The sequence below is a fragment of the Typopeltis vanoorti genome, chromosome 2 (genome assembly GCF_054136105.1).
Source record: "Typopeltis vanoorti isolate ZY-2024b chromosome 2, IOZ_Tvanoo_1.0, whole genome shotgun sequence".
NCBI classification, from domain to species: domain Eukaryota; kingdom Metazoa; phylum Arthropoda; class Arachnida; order Uropygi; family Thelyphonidae; genus Typopeltis; species Typopeltis vanoorti.
This window is the reverse complement of record NC_143550.1, coordinates 177523986-177546430: the sequence shown is the minus strand read 5'-3', so window position 1 is coordinate 177546430 and position 22445 is coordinate 177523986. Positions and strand designations below refer to the sequence as shown.

General features: G+C 34.2%; 1 protein-coding gene across 1 annotated transcript in view; it reads right to left on the bottom strand.

The window, feature by feature from the left end:
• Rme-8 (receptor mediated endocytosis 8) overlaps nt 1-22445 on the bottom strand; it is a 1025705-nt gene that overhangs the window by 133975 nt on the left and 869285 nt on the right. The window contains exons 44-45 of the mRNA XM_090414028.1: nt 21624-21698; nt 10629-10829 (exon numbers count right to left, since the gene is read on the bottom strand). Coding sequence (XP_090270154.1) covers nt 10629-10829; nt 21624-21698 — 276 coding nt within the window. The remainder of the gene's footprint in view (nt 1-10628; nt 10830-21623; nt 21699-22445) is intronic.

Sequence of the window (22445 nt, the reverse complement as noted above, 5' to 3'; positions counted from 1 at the left end):
TTTGGCCAAGAAAGTATGGCTCAGATATTTAAGTTCTGTGGACAGAACAGTATCATTAGAACAAATGGCTCTGGCTATGTGTATAAGTGTTTTTAAAATACCATACTGCCGTTCTCGACGATGATGTGATTATGTAGATATCTTCCTGTGTGTGTTGGCTTTCTGTAAATGAAAAAAAGATAGTGATCCATCTGAAAGGTGTGCGACTAGTGTGTCAAGAAAAGGTAAAGTTATTGGATTCTTTTTCTACTGTGAAGTGAATTTTGGGATGTTGGCTGATTCATTAATTCTTTTTTCCACAGAAGGGCCTGTCTGCCCAAAGTATGTCAAATTACATTCACGAAATATTTGGTAAACAACAACTTACGATAGAAGTGACAGTTTGTCTTTTGTAGATGGTAACAGATGAGAAATTTTATTGATAGGAAAATATGTGGGAATAAGGTGATACTTCTTCAAAATTCTATCAATACATTCAGAAGATAACAGATTGGAACCCTCTAGTCTGTTGAAGAATCCTTAGGTGTTGGAACATAGGAGTCAATTATCTGCTGAAATCCATATGCTGTTTTCATTCAGGCAAAAGAACTATATACTATTTAAAAAGCAGATAAAGGAAAAGATGTAGTGGTAATGGATAAGGTCAACTATGAGCAGAAAACAGCCTACCTTACCTATCAAGAAATTAGTTACAACGATACAAAAACACAAATTGAACAATTAAATAAGCTCCTTGATGAAGTTGTTAGCTGGAATCAAAATACTCTGGATAAATTATGCACCCATTTTGTATGGATTCGTTTATATCGTCTCCCAAAAATTCATAAAGGTTTTCCAGTAAGACCCAACATGAATTGTATCAACTTTCCCACCTATAGAATTGCTAAATTTCTTTCACATTTATAAACTGCCCATATTGGACAATCCAAATCATTCAAAAAGAATTCCACACATTTTCTCAAAAAAAAAAAAAAAAAAAAAAAAAAAAAAATCACGAATATTCAAATACAAGCCAAATATTTTAGTCAGCTTTGACATTGTTTCTCTATTTACCAACATTCCATTATCTGGCACTATAAGTTTACTATATGATGATTTTGCTCCTGATGTGAAGATTTTTGAATTTGTTATATATAAGTATCCCTTGATTAACGTGGTTAATTAATCCCTCTATGTTACTGCGTATATCAAAATCACGTCAATCAAACCTAATAATCAATGGTAAAAATTACAATTTGTCCATGATCGGTTACTGTATTAATAATTCGTTTTATATGGTATTCTTTTAGGAAAGTTAAAAAATGAATGCAAAGTAAATGTTTTTAATAAATACTTGTACCTACATTATTTACTGCAATTTTTTTTTATCAAAAAAAGTTATTAAGAGTCATTTGAACAGTTTGTTTTTTTCTTATCGTCATAAATTCTACGATAACAAGCAAAATGACTCTTCAGACCTCAGCAAACAAGCAATTAAACATAAAGAAAAAACACTGCAAATATAATACATGATGGTACAAATTAAGTGGATATCAAATCCAACATTATTTCAAAGCCGAATATAGAAACTACAAGAGTTTCGTGCCGAATATACAGAAACTAAACATTTCGGCAGATGCAAGCATAACAACCATATGGGCAACTCGCAGTAAAGGTGGAGTGCTCCAGATCGCTTTCCTTAGTATTTTCCATAATGTAAAGCATATCTCCTAGAGGAGATGTATGATAAATAAGCCTTTGGCTCTCTATTTACATGATGGTTTATTACTATTTACATGATGGTAATACATGATGGTTTATTTATTTTCAGTTACAATCTAGAAATTATTGAACAAAGAACAAAAAAAACAAAACAACTAAACCATACCATACTGACATCGGAGGTCGTGGTATCTCTCAGATACAATTTACTGTCAAATATCACAAACCTTTACATAACATGCGTTAAACCAAACTGACAGCAAAAAACAGTGTGGAATATCACTTGTAACATATGAATGCATAGCTACTCATGACTTCCAAGCTATACACTGAATTGTGTAAGAATATTTATATTAAACATTTTGCATGTATCTGTGAGATCAGCTGCAAGCTCCGCAGGGTTAAAGGCATGTTAATCAAAACTCTTGCCACATATATCAAGGGATTGCTGCAATTAATTTCGCCGTATTAATCAAATCTCGCATTAAGCAAGGGATACCTGTAATCAGGATATTTCAATTGGAAAAACAAGATCTATAGACAGGTTGAAGACGCTACCATGCACCTTTACGATGAGAATAAGATACCTTATTCTCATCCATTTGATGTTTTTGCTGTTTGGCCTCATTCTGAAAATGAGCTCAGCACTTTCCTACAATGATTCAATAGCCTTCATCAATGCATTCAATTCACCATGGAAAAAGAAAATGCTGGTAATTGACCATTCTTGGACATCCTTCTTACTCGCATAGCCTCTGGTACAGCAATTCCTCGATTAATGCACCTAATGCGTTCTTTAAAACAGGCACATTAATCGAAAATGCACTAATCAAACATAGTAACCTATTGGAAAATGTATAATTCGTTCCTCAGATTTCTTTTTTTGACCCTAAGTTTTTTTTATAAAAGAATTAGGGTATGTCTCAGGGTCTAGTTAAAGGAAAACCATGAAGCTGAAAGACAATAAAACCTATTCAGAATATAAATTTATTATTCTGCTTCTTAACAGAGAATTGATCTAACATAGTTTGGCAGGCATTCTGTTTTCTTTTTTTCATACAACTGACTGTATGGCCCTATTGCCTCTTCTGCAAATTTCGCTGCTTCTCTCTTCACCAGGGTCAGTCTCTAAGCATTGCTGCTTAAAAATTTCGATTGTACGAAAACTATTTTCAAATTGTTTCTGTGAACCCTCTTTGGGCTTGTCAGTGATTAAATTTTCTTCATATTCTTCAGGGTCTTCCTGATGTGCATCTAAATTTAGCAGGTCGGAATCACTCAACTTCTCAGAATGAGATTAAATTAACTTAGATTCATTTGAAAAGCCTCTAAAATCATTTCCACAATTTGCTTCCTAATGGCCCGCATATTGCTAGCAGTAATTTCATTCGACTTTGCGACCAGAAAAAGGCCGGTTTCATCGACATTAAATATTTGTTGATCACGATAGTCTACTTCTTACACAATTTTCTTCAAGATCTCTGGATATCTCCTTATCTGCACTTGCAGCTTCGCCTGTGATTAGAACATAATGTAAGCTATTTCTCTTTTTGAAAAGCTCAAATCACCCAGCACGTAGCATGGAATTTTTTTTCTTTTCCATCATTGATAGCTCTTTTCTTTCAAGGTTGCAAAGAGGTTTAATGCTTTTGATTTAATAAGGCCAGTGTTTAGCAGGATCCGTTTTTGGTTACAATCTTCAATCCATGTAAAAAAAGTCTCTATAATTCAATCATTATAATACTTTGATTTCGAGTGCATGCATGATGAATTTGAAGCAGCCTTACCTTTCTCTTTGTATTTAGCAGTTGATTCACCCATTTTTGTGTTCTTGTCCTATCTTTGCTCTGGACTCGACTTGTTCATTTTTCTTTATTATTTCAAGTTTTTCTTCCAATCAGATTACTTTTCGAATCATTTTCACACTTCTATTTTTTGCTTACTAATTCTTTTACTCATGATTAAAGGTTAGGAAAATAATTTAAAATAAAAAAGTGAGGAAAACAACTGTACGAGATATGATCAGCAAAATGCGATGTAAAGCAGACGACATAAATTTGGAACATAGTGTACATGGAAATAGTGTAGTATGCCATTAAAGAATAACTTTGTAAAATGTTTCAAATCAGTAACTAAATTATTTCATCCTGGTGAGCGATTTTTTAAAATAGTTAGCCATATAAAAATCTATACATCGAAAATTTTTTAAATCTGTAACATTTATTTTAAAGATGTATACAGGTGCACTAATCAAATTTGGGTATAGAAAAAAAATGATGCACTAATCGGGGGCGCATTAATCGAGAGATTGCTGTGCTTCATGAACAAGTGTTTATTGAAATCTACCTTTACCAGCACACAAATTCTGCTTATCACACCTCTCAAAAAATTGGTGTTATCGAGTCTTTAATTAATAGAGCACATAATGTATGCTCCTCTTCCTCAAGCTTACAACAAGAACTTCTATCAAAACTTTAATGTAAATAAATGGTTACAATCTTCATCAAATCTGGCAGATAACTGACTCCTATGTTTCAACACCTAAGGATTTTTCAACAGACTGCAGGGTTCCAATTCCTTATATCTCTGAACCTATTGGTAGAATTTTGAAAAAATATCACTTTATTCTCACATTTTCCTATCAACAAAATTTCTCATCTTTACCTTCTCTATCTTCAACTGGTATTTACCAGATTCCTTGGGTATGTAATTAGACATAATTTGGGCAGACAGGCTGTTCTGTGGAAACACGAATTAATGAACATCAATATTACATTGAGTGCACGAAACATCAAAAGTCTGGTCTGGCACAGCATAGTATGACACTAAACAGTATCTGGTAGGATGAAGCTCATCTTCTCCCTAGAAGCAGTTTTAAATATGAATTGCTTTTTCTAAGAAAATTGCAAAGCCCTTTCACATCAGCCTAACCTGAATCAAACGATTGTCTCTCTCTCCCAAAAGTTTAGGAGGTTCTCATTTTATATAAACATCAAAACTGGTTTTAATATTATTTATTTATATTTTAATTTCTAGCTCTTGACAGCCATTTTTAATTGGTAAGCCAATTGGTGTATGTACTTTGTATTCCTGTTCTTTGATTTGATTGTTTCTACACTATGATGATGATGATGTACTGTCATTTTTAGTAAAAAAAAATCTATACTTTCATTAAAGTTAATTACAGTCATCCCTTGACTTACATCTGGGTTCCGTTCCATCCAGCAGGACATAAGTCAATACATTAAATCAACAGAGTTACAGGGGTTAGGGACTTAACCGTAATAAGTATACTGTCATTTTAATTTTTAAATCTTATTATAAAACTGTACCGTGTGTTACTGCCACTATAAAACAGGAGAATAATCATCCAAATCTTCCTCCATAATCATATCTTCATTACCTTCCCTGTGTGAACAATCAGGCTGTGGCTCTTCTGGTGTAACCTTTGTTTTTCTGATAAAAATGTCCAATGTGCTTTGCTTATTCCTCTTCTTCTTTTCATCATAAATTTGTTCATAGCAAGCAACTGCATCATGTACTTTTGTTTCTATTATTAAGTAGTGTTCAACAATGGGGTCCATGTCTTCAGCCATTTTGAGAACATCGCTAACTGCAAAGAACATTTCTGCAAGACCCTTCACTGTGTTAGATCTTGAATGAGGACCTTTTCATCAAAAGGATCATTCAGTCAAGATTTAACAAGAATGCAATACTGACCAAGAAATACTTGTACTATTAGTGAAGAAAACAAATTGTAAAAAGAGAACATATTTGAATTACCTTAAAGGAAGTAATAAGGAGGAGAAATTTGTTTGTCTAAATAGAAATTTTGTTGTTTAAAAGCATTAGTGATTAAAATATACTCTATACAAAATGTATATCAAAATGCTAACAGAGGTCACATGCAAGTTACCTACGATAGCGTAACACCCAAGGCGAAAGCATTCATGGAAAGCGAATCGAACTCGCGTTCTACGAAAAGAGTGCTCTTCAAGGAGAAGAATTGTGACATGATAACATGAGGGCGAATAGGAAGGCACCATGAGAAATTTCTGTAACCAAAAGAGGGTACAATGAAGGAGAATAAATGCGGGTTCACGCAGGTTTCAAGCCCGTTTTTTCTGTTCCTGTTCTCGTTTGGAGCTACGATGCTGACAAGTGGAAGGAAGCTCTACGATGACCAATGGCAGGCTTTTTCCCCGTTGCTGACTGACTAGTATTGGACGAGCTGTACGCGAGATGGCGCCGTCCACCAATTCGGGCCATCAGTAAAGGTTTTTACCGGGATGAGACAGCGGAAGGATCCCTGTGGAAAGCGGTCAGGCTAACGACAGTGACCAGCAACATGACCTCTGCTTGGACATGATCCACTGAAGCAGAAAGGTATCTAAGGACAAAGGACGGATGAAAGGGACACGGTAACCTCAAGTGGCGGTGGTAACGTAAAATTTCTTATTCAATTAACAATTAGCTTTAGAGAAAAGGAGTGAACGAGAATTAAGTGGAAAGGAAGATGGACAATTACTTAGAGAACTTTTGAGTGATTAATGCACTTAGTGATTTGTTAGTTCCATTGGACTGGTAGTCTGAAGATTTAAGATTTTGTGTGAGATCTAATTAATGTGGAGGGACCTATGTTGGCAATTGAAGTTAGGAATTATGAATTTGTATTTTATGCTAAGTGTGTATTTAATTAAATAACCTAAGGATATGAGTTGTATGTTCATTAATTAGAGTGTTCTTTCATCGTTGTTCAATTGATTTAGTAATGATAATGTGATATGCTTTTGATATGTTTAAACCTATTTGTAAATTCATTAGATTCTTAATAAAAATGTTTTGCTATGTAAGTCTGAGCATGAGACTAATTTTACCACTCATAAAAGTTTGAACCTATGCATAAGGGAATTTTAGAGTAATAAGGCCATGACTGCAAGCTAAGATTTCTACGGATGCTTTAAACTTTTAACAAGATTAGGTCGCTCTAGAACTATGGGAGGTTTCTCTGAGGCAAGAATTCTTCTGTCCTAGAACTCTGACTGGCACAGCTTAAACAAACAAATTTTGTCAGAGGTCGAAAAGGAAACGATCCTAGAGAGATAGATTAGAGATCTCATTCTTAGTTGGCATAAAAGGGAATAATAGAAGTATAGTTTATAAGAAAAATCAACAATGTAACAACTGTAAATTGTTTAACTACCTCTTCCTTTTCTTGTTTTTCCTCTTCTGGGGAACTTTCTATGAGTTGAATTATGTTGTCATCATTCACTTCGAGATTCAGATTGTTTGCTAGGGCCACTATTACAAACTTCCAAAATCATGCACAAACCTTTTTAATGTCTTTTTCCATATGTCACTCATACATTGAGAGGTCACTTCATCCCAAGCCACAGCAATATTTTTAATAGCATGATAAATATTGAATGTTTTCCAGAATTACATGAGAGGCTGGTCATTTCCTTTAGTAGCAGAAATGGCCTCTGAAAAAGTTCTCCATAGATAATAAGCCTTAAACACTGCAATTGATCCATTGATTGATCCCTGATCCATTGGTGGGATCAATAAAGTAGTTGTTGGAGGGAGAAACATGACTTTGAAATTGGTGAAGATCACTGCTATAAGACGTATGACCTGGGGCATTATCTAGAATTAATAAAATTTTAAATTCTACATTTTCTTTCACACAATAGCTTTTTATTTCACTTGCATAACAGTTGATTAAGGCATCCACAAACAATTTTTGAGTCATCCACAACTTATTGCACCGATAATGAACTAGGAGTATGCTTCCTAATGTTTTTAAAGATTCATGGATTCTCACTGTGCCATATCACAAATAGTTTCAGTTGATAGCCATTACCCAAAACAGAATCATAATAAGGACATTAAGAGCATTGAAACTAGGTATAGATTTTAGCCTTTTGTGGATGAATGTCTGCTTGGGCATTTTTTTCTGAAACAAGAATGTCTCATCCATATTAAATATTTGCTGTGGCAAACAATTCTCCTGCATAATAATTTTATCCAATTTTTCCACAAGCTCCTTGGCAGCCTCCTCAGCATACAGATTCCCATACATTTTCACATTATGCAGCACAAATCGCTGCTTGAATCTCGTGAACCAACAGGAAGAAGCATTGAATTCATAGTCCTAATTGGGTTCCGCTTTCTCCTTCAACATGTTGAAGAGACTTAGTGCCTTAGCAGTTATGGTCACAGTGCTAAGGGGTATGCGCTTTTGGTTCAGATCCTCTATCCATAATGCAAGTAGCTTTTCCATATCACCGACAGGACCTTGTCATTGTTTCGTCACTATTGTCAATTTAATGGAAACAGATCCTTTCACAGCCTTTACGATTCTTATATCCTTATATAAAAAAAATAAGGATATTTTGAAAAATATCCTTATTTTTCAAAATGGTCGTCTCTGTAGAATGAGACTATCCGAAGTCATATGCAATTACACCGACGAGCTTGCCATCTTCATGTTACTTTAGAACTTGCAACTCCATTTCAAGATCAATTGCTCGCCTTTTTTTGATTATGCGTGTAGGGGCCATGTTGCACAAAACATTGTAAAATATTTAATGATAAACACACAAATAACTCATTTCTCAAACACAAAATCAACAGAGGAACTGTTGAAGACAAGTGCCAACTGCTGAGAGAGATTGCAGCTGAAAGCACTGTTGCCACTGTGCATGCTTTACCTTATGCTTGCTTGAGTCTTGTTCGAAAGTATAGCCGAAAATGTTATTCATTCCCTTATTGGATTACGGACGTATCTTCGAAAGGACATAAGTCGAGGGATGACTGTACTGTGGTTATTTTATAATTTTTGGTTTAAAGTCAATCTGAATTTACGTGTTTTTTTTTTGTACACTCCTGGTTATTTGAGAGGATAGTGAGGCTGTTTGGGTGATCATAACATCTTGGACACTTTTTCTAGCAGTGTGAAGACAACTTTTAAATTGTACTGCTGTAGGCCTGCAATGGCATCCTATTACAATTTTTTGCAGTTCCTTTCTCACAGCCATTTCACCCAGACACAGTTTCACAGACTTGGGAGCATCATATTCCTCCAATTTACATTGTGCCATGCAAAAAGTCTTGTTTTGTAGCTGGTATAAATACCAGCTACAAAACAAGACTTTTTGCATGGTACAATGTAACTTGCCCATGGGGGTGTCCGTTGACTTCTTTCCAATTAGCGTATCTACATATCATTCTTACTTAATCAATGAAGTCTCACTAATGCCTATAACTTTTGGCCAAGTTGAGTTGAGCTAACCAATGCTGCCCAAAGATTTTCTCCCTTATTCTGAATATTTCTGGCATTAATATACATAAACTGCAATCTACATTCATCCCACATCCTTTCTTATGTCTTGTGTTTATTATCCCACTACAGTTACGATCCCGAGGAGCTACATTCAGCATTATGTGATCACTCAACCACTTACTTCTAACTTTCCATACTTACCTCCCCACATACACACATTCTAGTTTTCCTGTCTTTGTACTTCTGAACTCTCAGTGAAAAATACTTTCTCAAGACATCCAACTCCAAATCCCTTTAAATACAAACCACCAATCTTATATAAGCCTTTCTTCTATCAAACTTATTCACAAGTTCAAACTGTTTGAAGTCTCAATTTCTTAATTGGTTAAGGATACTCCATAACTATTCATGCTGATCATGCTGAAAAAGAAAAGTTATGAATAATATCTCAGATACAAATCTGTGTGCAACTTGTAAGTAGGCAGATAATTGAATTATAATTCATCAGATCTTCTGTAATTTCATTCTGTGTTAAACCACTTAAAATGAACTAAATTATGTTCAGTAACATACTGCACATTAGAGTGTATTCATCAAGAAATAATTCTTCTTGACATCATGACAGAGAAGGATTTTACATATTTGGAAAATATCTTTGGTAATTACAATGTACAGTTTATATGACACGTACAAAATTCCTATGAAGTATTTAACCATAAATAGTTGAAATAAATGAACAACCCAGATGTAAATTGAAATATCTGCAATGGTTCAACTTCCTCTCCTCTCAAAAAAGTTCAAAATGATTTATCACAACATTCCATAATGCCTGTGATTTTTTTCAGAAGTGGGAGAAAAGAGAGAGAAATTAAAACTATTGCTAACGAATGCCAATTATCATACAATTAGGTGAAATCATGACTTTATTTATCATATACTTTTATGGTTAACCCTTGTTCCTGTTGTCGACAGAACTACAGTCCTTTAATAGTACTATGTTTTCTCTTCTTGCATGTTTCCATTTTTTTTTCTGTGATATTTTTTTTAGATATAACATGGATGTTATGACTTCTGTGTTATATCTAATTTAGTTATATCTGAATGACAATTAGTAGCATATTGATGCTACTCTTGATGCAGACACCAACTGTTGTAAAATTAATGAATTGGGATATCCTGCACAGTAAGCACTTAAAATTAGAGATTTAATTATTGGTTCAAAATTAAATTGATCAGTATCAAATATAATGAAAAAATTAGTAAGACCACAAAAAACTCTAGAATTTTCATTCTTCCAATCTTGAAAATTCAGTTATGGTAATATGGAAGATTTTCCCCTTAATTTTTTTTCCATTTTTTTATTATTTTTTATTTTCAATCTTGAAAATTTGATTATGCTGATACAGATAATTTTTGCTTGTATTCTGATCAAGTCAATATAGAGAATTGCTTACAACAATAATTACAGAATTGCAAGTGTTGTTTCAATTTTTAATCAATTTGTAATATATCATGTCTTGCAAATGTGTAATGTGTACATGTGTGTGAATGCACATGTAGCAAACAAATACACAAAAATGTACAGATACACAATTTGTATTTTGGATCCGTTCATTAAATTTAATATATAATCAAATCTCACCTTCAAACATATGAACAGCTGCTTCTGGGGAATCTTTCATTGCATCTAAAAATAGATGTGGTAGGAATTTGGTAAGGGTAATTCGTAACTTAGGACCAACAAGCTTGTCAGCTGTCATCTTTGACAGAAGTTCAGCAGTTTGTTCCCGAATATTAGGATTTGTAGAATTACAGAACAAATCCAAAAGATATATTAAAGCACCTAGTTTTTAAATGAAAAGATATTTCCATTAGAAATGATGAAAATGCATTTTAAAGTATTCACATCTATTCTATTTAACACATACTCAGCTATTTAGTTTTCATTTACATGAATGCTGAAATGGTATAAACTTTAATAAAATTATAAAAGTTCCCCAAAATTTTAATCTGCAGGTCATAGATCTTCAGTTCAATACAACTAAGATAAAACTTTCTTTTCATATAACTGTCAATCATTTCGATGGCATGAGTAGTTTAAGGAGGAAGTATAGTGGTAATTATAGCCGCCAATTATTGATGCAGAATTTAATACAGAAAGGTGTTACTATAGTAACAAGCTGCTATGATATGATAAGAAGCATATCTTCACAAGAAAAAAAAAGTCAGCACTAGTATTATTATTAAGGAATTTAAATATGGATATACTTATAAATAAAGCCAAGCTTACAATTAAAAAATTACAAAAGCTATAGATTTGGAGGAATAGCAGTTGAATAAAGGAGGAAAATAAAAATTTTGTTTCTCTGACCACCTGACACCCCTTCCATTTTTGTTAAAATAATGACAATTTCTGAATGAAATTCCTTGAAAAAATGTTCCATAAAAATTACTGAATCTTAGAACACTGCTCCCAATTCTGTGAAATTATTTTGTTCAATTAATACTGATTGTACAAAGTGAAGTCAAAATACATATGTGTACTTCAAGTGATTCCTTTTAAGCTAATTCAGTCTAACATGGGAGAGAAAAAATGTTTGCCAAATTCACGCTTTGCATTTGTTTATTTCCTGTAAAATCCTCTAAATATCTTTCAATTCTCCAGAAGGGAAGGCAAAACTCATTTAGTTCTAAGTAGGCAGGCTGGTCTCTACCTTCAGTCATCACCAATAGTTGAATTCATGGCTATTCTGATTTAGAGACTTACAAATAAAAGTAGAGTAGCAGACAACTGTCACTATCATCATCATCATCAAATTCCTGCCATGTACCCTCAAGGGATGTACAGGATATGGCAGTACTACATGAAAAAATTACATCATTACTAACTTCCTATCTACAATTTTCCTCCAAATCAGTCTGTTACTTGTCAAGACTCCAACATTATCAGATCTTATATTTCTATCGTCTAAGGCACTTTGTACCGTATCAATCCACCTATATCTTGGTCTTCCTCTGGGTCGTTTTCCTGCCAACCTGGCAGAGAACACTTGTTTTGCTAATCTTTCCTCTCCCATTCTATTTAAGTGACCATACCATCTGAGATTAGCTCTGCTAACGCATTCCTGGATGCTGACAATGTCAAGTTCTTTCCTAATATCCTCATTTTTAATATGATATTGCCATTGATGCCATCTGTTCACGCATCTAATCTTTCTCAGGACTCTCATATCTGCGGTCTCTAGTCTTTGGTCAAGTGTTTTACTTCTGACCCAGCTCTCAGATCCATAAGTTAAAATTGGTCTGAACACAGTCTTGTATACAGCTAATTTAGTGTTCCGACTAATTTCTTTCTTATTCCATATGAATTTATTCAATTGACTTCCCACGATACCAGATTTGCTGATTCTGTTGTCTATTTCTATATTTAGTTTACCATCTTCAGTAAAAATTGTGCCTAAGTAGCTGAAATGTTTTACTTGTTCCACAGGTTCTTCATTCACAACACAGTTGACATTTTCAATGATTCTGCCTATTTTCATTGTCTTTGTCTTTTTATTGCTGACCTTCATACCATATCTATTACAACAGCTATTCAATTTAGTCAGAGAATCTTGCAGACTTGTAGCGGATTTATTTAGAAGTATAACATCATCCGCATAAAGCAAAGAGCTGACATTAACATCTCCAATTTTGATATCAGGTTTAATACCACATTCCTTCATAATGTGATCCATATAGATAATGAATAACAGAGGGGATAATGTACATCCTTGTCTCACACCAGATTTAACATTGAACCATCTTCCTGTACTTCCTTCAATTCTAACTGCTGACTCACAACTCAAATAAAGACTAAGTATTGCTTGACATAATGCCCCATTGACACCATATAACTGCAGCGTATTGAATAGCTTCTCTCTTGGCACCTTGTCATATGCCTTTTCCAAATCGACAAAACTTAAATACAGATCTTTGTTATATTCCCATGCTTTCTCGACTATTTGTCGTAAAGTGAAGATCTGATCCTGACAGCCTCTATTTGGCCTGAATCCAGCTTGTTCTTCACCAAGCTTTTCTTCCACAATTCTTCTCAACTGTTTCTCAAGTATACTTGCATAGATCTTGCCAGGAACACTCAGTAGGGAAATACCTCTGTAATTCTCACATTCAGTTTTATTTCCCTTTTTATATATAGGTACTATGAGAGCTCTACTCCAATCATCGGGAATTCGTCCCTCTGTCCAGGCTTTCTGAACTATGCAGTGCAGCCACTGTAAGACTCTTATACCACCATACTTCAGCATTTCTGGTCGAATATCATCTACTCCTGCTGCCTTTCCACATTTCAAGCCTTTGATGGCTTTTTCTACTTCAAGTATGGATATGTATTCCTGACTGCATGCCGGGTCAGTGTTTTTTATCACTGTGCTGTCATCACTGCTTGTTTCATTTAGCAGCTTTTCAAAGTAATTACTCCATACTTCAAGGATATCTTTTTCTCCTGTTTTCATTTCACCTTTATCATCTCTAATTCCTTTTACAGCACTCTTTCCTCTATTCCTAAGCTTCTTCAACAACCTCCAGAATATTTTGCCACCTTCTTGATATTTATTTTCTATATTCTTGCCAAAGTCCTCCCATGACTTTTGTTTAGCTAGTTTTACACACTGTTTAGCTTTCTTACATTTGTCTCTGTATTCTGTAAAAGTAAAAGCTGACTTATTTGCCAGGAACTTTTGATATACTTTCTTCTTTTCCTTCACTGCCTCTTTAACTTCCTGTGTCCACCAGGGAGTTCTGATTTTTTTATCCTTGCACACAACCTCACCACATGCCTCTCTGGCAGAATCAATCAATGTTTCCTTCAGAGTTTGCCACTGAATCTCCAAGGTTTGATTCCTGTTCTCAAACTCTTTCATTTTCTTTTCAATAATATTTCTGTATTTTAGTCTACAGTTCACATCTGAGAGCTGCTCAACTTTTATTCGCTTTAAAACTTTATTACATGTTATTCTTTTCAATATGAAATTCAATTTTATCCTGCTCAAGACTAAATAGTGATCACTTCCAATTTCAAATCCTCTGTACACTCTGGTGTCCTGCACCAGGGAGAAAACATCACTATCAACAATAACATAGTCAATGAGACTTTTCTTATTCCTGGCCTCTTCTCTCCATGTGAATTTGTGCACATTTTTATGTTGGAACATAGTGTTAGTAATAACCAGTCCATGTCCTGAGCAGAAATCCAACAGATATTTGCCATTATTATTAGCTTTGCTCTTTTCTCCAAATTTTCCCAAAATATTTTTGTATGTCTCACAATCATTTCCTACTCTACTATTTAGATCCCCAACAAGGACAAACTTTTCCTTTTTCATTGTGTCAGTTGCTTTTTCTAAAGCCTCAAAAAATTCCTCCACTTCTACCTTAGTAGAACCTTCTGTGGGACCATAGGCACAAATAAGTCTCATTGTCCAGTTCCCCATTCTCATATTTGCCCACATTACTCTACTTGAGACTGACTGCCATTCAAGAAGATTAGCCTCGTATTTTGTATTGAATACTATGGCTACTCCTTCTTTTCCTTGATTGTCATTGCCTGAGTATAACATTTTGTATTTATTGCTCAGAAAGATCTCACCAGTTTTGGTGTTTTTTGTTTCAGTCACCCCTATTATGTTGATCTGGTACTTATCTAATTCCTCAGCTAGCTCCATTTCTTTGCCATTCAGCCTTCTTACGTTGATAGTACCGATCTTTAACTCTGGTGATGTTGAGTTGGGGTTTGTTTTCAGATTTGTTCCAGTAGCTGACTTTTCGCTGTTCGCCCTGGTTCCCTGGCGAAAACAACGGGGGCCTTGTTTAACCGGTCACTATCTCATATTTCAAACTCATACTATTGTCCAAAATGGTGCAAGTTCTGCAGAATTTCATATTTCTAACTCATACCATTGTCCAATAAACCATAGAACATGTGAAATAAACCACAAAACTTGCAATGGTGCAAGTTCTATGGTTTATTTCACTGAGTTGTACTGCAGAGTTCAAAACCCTAGTTTCTGGAATGGTGTAAACAGGAATCTGCACATTCTTAATTTGGGACTTAATCCCTTCAGAAAAACACTGATAATGCTGATTTAAATTAAACAACCTGATTATATAAAGGTGACTGGGCTATAGCTATCCAAAAATACACACATATATTTCAAAAACTATAAGGCTTATTAAAAGAATTTTGTTATTATACAGAGTAACTCACCAAGTTTTTATGAAGGTTAGTAAAGTTCAATGTGGGTACCTTTTGTAGCTTGACAGATGTCAAAACAATACTCAAGCTCTTGCTATGTGTTTTCCAGAATCTGATGCATTATTATAACAACTGCTGCAATGATATGCTGTTTCAAATCATCAAAATCTCAAACTTTTCTCTGGTACAGACAGCTTTAATAAAGGCCCATGGAGTCATATCTGGAGATCTAGGCAGCCAGGCAGTTGGGCCTCCTCTTCAATCCAATAAGCAGGATATAGCCGTTATTATGCTGTTTTTGCACATGTGTGACTACCCATATGTGTGACCTTGAAAATGTGACAATACAAACCTTGAGAGATATCGTATCATCTGAGCTTTAGTTTGAGAAAACATAATGAGTGGGTCTCACATTATAAGCTATTATTTTTGAATACCACTAGCCCGGACACCCTGTACATGGAGCTATTTAAGGATCAAAATTAGATAAATAGGAGGAAACCTTCAAGTAGCTTAAAAGGAATGCATAAACAAGGCTTCTTTCTCAGTATCCAATCCTCACTTTCCTAAGTGTATGTGTCCTATTACAAGATGTTATACACCAAGATACTAAATAAAAGAGGATAGCCTGGCAATTTGAAACATAAGAACTGTAATCTGTATTGGATTAAACACCTTACAGAAAACAAGGTGGTGTTATTGCCACTCTTAGTGATAGGATGCAACCTAAGTTGCTGCTGTTAAACTGTGAATGAAATTGTTTTGTATGTTTTTATTCTTCATTCACATTTAACATAATCTACCATATACTAAGCAAGACTTGTTTAAATATTGTTTGTTAGTCCCTTGCTTAGGATTTATTATTCATGTATTATCCTATTGAATTTTATCAGTTATTTAATTATATAATTTTAATGTATATTATACTATTGAAAGGACTCTGTAGTAAATAACATTTATCTTATTACTTTATTCCTTAAATAATATTATGAGGAATTCTATATATGTAACTTTTAAGTGCCTTATATAAACTGTAACATATGTTTTATTATTAATATTTGTAAATGAAAGTGAAGGAGAAATTAAGTAACTGCAATATTTTTATTTATTATTTTTCATTACTGAGTGTAAAGGTATAACCTTATGTAACACTAATGCTTATGTTTACGTTCTGTTTTGATCGTTGCCATGGAGATAGAAATAAAATAGAATGCGCGAGCGTAGGGCGTGAGCTTCGATAATTAGGGAAAAGGAATTAATGAGTTGGACGGAGTGAACAAGTTTAGGCGGGAAGAAGGAAGGCATATAAGTGAGAGGTAAAAGTAAACACGGAGACTGAAGGGCAGGAAATTCAAGGGAGTAGCATTCAGAAGTGTACAGAGTCAAGGAGAAAACATATAGACAGCTGAGAGTAAAGTCAGCGGTGGCAGTAATAGGAATTTAGTAATAAGATAACTAAAAGACTGGAAGATTAATAGAAGATTCAGAATAAATCCACTAAGTTTTAGAATTACTACGTATTCCTATATCGCTTTAAAGAAGGATTGTACAAAGCTCAATTTGTTATAGAGTAGTAAACATGGAATAATTATTCTGCCTTATAGTAAGCCGTCAAGAATTGTGTAGCACGACAAATAATAATTCAGATATCTCCTTGAAGAATTCTTTTGAATAGTGTTCCATCGGAGTAATAAGTGAATATAGTTTTGAAATGTGCTCACATTGAATCTGATGCACTAAGGATTAATCCCGTTAAGAATAGTCCTATTTTATTTTATTTTGTGAAGGTTTAAGTGATAGCTCCATCTCAAATATCCTAACATTTACTGTGGTGTTTCACTGAATTTAGCCGAAGTTAGAAGTTTGAAAGTAATTCCCCTTCAAGTAATAACTGCCATGATTAATAATGTTATAAGTGCTTGCTAAGTGTTAAATATAGAGTGTAACTGAGTGATAACAGCAAATTTATTTAGCAAGAAATTCTGTAGTATTGATCAGCATGAACAATCTTTGTTATTGAGAGAACTGTGAATTTTGTATCTGAAGATTTGAAGTCTAATTTAATATGAATGTTATGACCTGAAGAACTGAGTTAATTGTATTATCTTATTTTCGGAGTTACATTTATGTACTTGTCATATAACCTTGTATTATATGTTTTAGTTTTATTGATTTCAATATTGTGTGTGCCTGATTCTTTTTCATTGCACCGGTCATAAAAAGTTCAAACCTTGCGGGAGCCCTAAGTGAAAAATATTAAATTCGGCCTGTACGATTAAGGAGACTGTTAAGTTAATTGAAGATTGATTCTACTATTTTACATAGACTAATCTAAATATAGGGGTCACAGTATAAATATAAATTTTCCTGTATTTTGATTAGTAATCAACCAGCAATTAATTGATTTTATTAAGAACAACATTACAACAAGATGGCAAACCACAGAGCCAAGAAGGACGTTCCAACACTGCCCAAGGAGACAAAATTATTTCATTAATATCTAAGCATATACAGGGTGGCCCATAAGTCATGAAGGGGGTTTAAACATTTAATAATAACCTTATTTATTAATTTGGCTGCCAGATTCATGTGGTACTTCAAAGAAAGAAAGATTGCAGAGTAATGGAAGACCTCAAAAACAATACTTCTATTCAAAAAAGGGAGGAAGGAAGACATAAAAAACTATCGTCCAATCGGTCTATTTTCTCACACATATAAAATCATGATAATACTGAACAGAATCCAAAACATTCTTGAAGACAACTCCAGTAGAGAGCAGGCAGGATTCAGAAGAGACTTCTCCACAATGGATCATATCCAGGTCATTTCACGACTAACAGAAAAATGCATAGAATAGTGAATCCCTCTATGTTTCCTCTTTATTGATTTTAAAAAAACATTTGATACCATAGAACACAATGCAGTCATCAGTGCCCTACTGGAAATAAATGTGGAACCTGCTTACATCCACATGATAAAAGGAATTAACAAAAATCAGACCACACAAATAACCCTATTTGATCAACCTATAAATATAGATATAAAGAGAGGGGTCTGCTAAGGTGATGTGATCTCCCCAAATCTATTTACCAGCACTTTAGAATACATTCTGAAAAAAATAGACCTAAACATAGGAATAAACATAGATGGTGAAAAACTACGAATCCTTATGTTTGCCGATGATCTAGTACTGATATCCCACAACCCAAAAGACCTAGAAGAAATGGGTGAAAAAATATACACAAACAGCAGTAAGACAGGCTTAGAAATGAATCTAGAAAAAACACAACGGATCAAAAACATCTACATAAGTGATAGTTGCCAATGTATTAATAACATCCCTATAGAACAAGTTGACTCCTACAATTACTTAGGACAAACAATAAAAACGAATAATGATTTATCTGAAGAACTAGCAAAAAGAAAGAAAGCTGCATGGCTATCATTCAACAGACTAAAAGAAACACTTACTGATCCAAATCTTGACATCTCTGCGAAGGCAAAACTATTTAACAGTGACAGAAGAAAAGAAAAGAAAAGACTCTCAGAATAACTCAGCGTGCAATAGAATGCAGGATTTGTAACATCAGCAAAATGGAACATGTTAGAAACACGGAACTAAGAAAGAGATCAGTCATAAAAAGATGTGGTAACTGAAATATATGAAAGCAAGATGAGATATGCAGGTCACATAGCCAGACTCAAGGATAACAGATGGACATATAGAATACTCAACTGACAACCAAGAATAAAGAGAAAACCAGGAAGACCACCTACAAGATGGGAAGATCCATTAGTGAAATCTATGGGTATAACATGAAAGAGAGAGGTTCAAAATCGAGATCGTTGGAGGTATCTTTGTGACCTACACTCATGGAGAAAACCTAAGTGAAACACAGGTCCATCAAGGTAATTTATTAATTATTTTTATTCTTTTTTTTTTTTTTTGTTATAAAGAAATACAGAACCTGGAGGTTTTTTTTATTAGTTATAAAAAAACCACATCATGTAAATGCCTTCCAGTTTTAGCTTCACAAAGATCCCTTTCTATGTCATGCTCCATGATAGTGGTTAATGTTTCTGGCTGCAACACCCTAATTTCTGCACAAATGTTCTTCAGCTGTTGGATTATCTGGGGCTTGTTCACAGTTCACACCTTTTCCTTCAGGTATCCCCAGAGGAGGAAGTCAGGAGATGTCAGATCTGGAGAACATGATAGCAAATTAACTGCAGATCTCAGATCTTTGTGAAATTTTTGACAAAAAAAAAAGGCATTTTCAAAATTTTGCATGTACCTGAAAAAAATAAAATGATAAAATTAATAATCAAAAAAGTTATTCACATTTTAAACCCCTTCATGACTTACAGGCCACTGAGAATGAATAAGCTTTCATTCCAGGATTTTCCTGCACAGTATTTGATAGGATAAAGAAGAATTTAGTTTCTTTCTAGTATATGCTAATTGGCAGGTATGCATTTTCACCAGAGATAAAATAGGGAAATTTCTTTATTCATAATTGTGAGTTTTCTTCTAATCAAAGTATCTACAATATGAAATTTGATTCTAAAGAAGTGACTAACATACATTTAAAGAAACATGTAGTGGTCTTTAGTTATTATTCAGAGTGTGATGTTATAAGTAGCAGCTAACAGCGACCACAATATTCATAGTTTGGAAAAGAGCTCCAGAAAAGATTAGTGCTATTCTGCACAATAATTGATGACATTGCTTGAATTTTAGTATAGTATTGTTTATTTCTGATAACTGAGTGTGTGTGCATTATTTCTGGCCTTGGGGAATTGCTACTGACTTTATTAATTGAAATTTTGAATCTTGCCTTCTTTGAACAGAACACAATAGTGATACTCACAAGTCAAACATGTGGGTGTCGAATGGTGTGACTAGGCAAACACTGCGAAAATCAAGTACCATCAACAACATACTTTTCAAAAATGGTTCGATGTGTTTGTGGAGAGACTGAACAGGAGATGACAGAAAATATTGATTTGTAGGAAGTGTGATATTCTGTTAGACAACAGACTAGAAATGAAATGAAAGATAGATTAAATGAAAGAATGGTACAAAAGCTAATGTGATTGAGGGAATGAAAGAATGTAGAAGTGAAAATGATAAGGGAGAGAAAGAAAGTATATAAATGAGGAAACAGAAGTAAGTTGCAACAGAACAAGAGGTAGAGAGAGAGAGAACAGGAGTGAGAGAGAGTGAAACTGCCAGAATGCAAGATTTTATGAAACAGTTATTCAAAAATTCTTCAAAAATGAAGAATATGCAGCGTAATATTAGACTTTTAGTAGAAACAAATGAAAGTGCGCAAAAGAATAGAATGAAAGAAAAAAAAGTAAAAGAACTGACAAGTAATTGAAGAATAGCAGTATATATATGAAGATTCCATTGTTAGAGGATTGGTTAATGAGAGTCCATTAGGTCTGCTATCCAGGAGGGAGAATGAGCAAGACAATTCATGCTATTGGACATGAGGAGGAAATGAGCAAGAGAATTAGTAGTGGTTGCGGGAACAAATGATTTAAGTAGATATACAGAGAAAGTAAGGGTGAATATCAGGAGGTTATAGAAAAGAGTGAAAGATAACAGTATGGTGGGAAAGGCTGTCAGTGTGAGGTATGGCAATAATGAGTTGAGTCGGAGAGCCAAAATCATGAATAGTATGTTATTGGAGCTGTGTGAGGAAAAGGGAGTACAGTTTGTGGATGTACGGCATGTATTTGAAGGAAGAATGGAATTATACAGATGTGATGGACTGCATTTGAATGGCCTTGGAATGACTGAACTGGAGAAACGGTTGCTAGATGGAAGGGTACTGTGTGATGCAAGCAAGAGATTAAAAGTAAAAGATGAAGTGGAACAGGAGAGTGGCATTGAAGAGACAAAAGTGATTGGCAATGGAAACAGTAGTGTGAAAGATGAAGAGAGACCAGGAATATAAGACAACAGAGAGAGATAGTAGCTAGGATAACCAATGAAGTGAATGCAGTAAAATTTAGTGAATTTTACTAAAACAATTCCAACAGGAGACAATCTATAAGTTTGTACAATCTATTGCTCTAACTTAAAAAAAAAGCAGACTATGTGAAATAATCCTGCATTAAGGATGAAGCTTGGTTACTGTTTTAAACCATTCAGGATACTAGGAAGTTGAACCCTAGTGCTAACAAATTAATCCCAGTACTAATTACTGATGTGCTAGGTTCACAACCTTCAATGAGTAGTAGTATTATTAAAAAAATCTCTCACATACACACACAAAAGCAAGCTATTCAAGCTAATAAAATTTAGCAGATGAAACACATGCAACATGGATAAAAAATGTGCAAAAAAAAAAAAAAAAACCCAGATATAATTACCTTTTGCCATGGCTTCTTTGACTAGCTTGCTATTGGACAATAGGGGCAATAATATTTCCAATACTGTAAGTTGACCTAAAATGATATCCATTCAAAACTTTACTTATCTGCGAACGGCATTTATTAGGCATGATAATCTGATATAAAACAAATGAAAAGAAACCCTGATAACATAATTGAAATTTTACATTTTAATAAACCACAGCAAACTGAACTAAATTAGATTTGCTATCATATTTTTCTAGTTTCTCTGAAGATGTGTTAGATATGCTGGTAATTCAATGGTCTTCAGAGTGTGTTAGATTTGTAAACAAATAGAAGTGAAATTGAAATGCTTTTCTTGTCTACCTGATAGTCATATACTGTATTGAGTACTATGTATAGAAACTTTCTTCTTCTTCTTCAGTGGTCCTAGGAAGCTTACGAAGAATTCTGTGGAAATGTTAGTCAAAATACTTCATAAGGTAATTAGCCAATATAGGCACTTAAGTGCCCATAACTTTCCAACTATTCTTGGACTTCACAACCATAACGCGAGGAGCCACTGGGTGTGTCCTATGTCTGTAGATGTGTGTGCATGTGTTCACGGGACCTGTTTGCCTGTTCTGGGGGGACAAAAAACCTCAGTTTCCAGGTGAAAAAAATCCCCTACCTCCGTATGAGACCAGATAAAGGTTCTTCATGTCACAGACGGGAATTGAACCCAGGTCTTCCAGACCAGAGGGCATCATCTATACTAACTGAAATATGGAGGGTCTATGTATAGGAACTATTAGGACATTATTGAAGAATGTGAATAGCATGAATAAGATAAGACTTCAC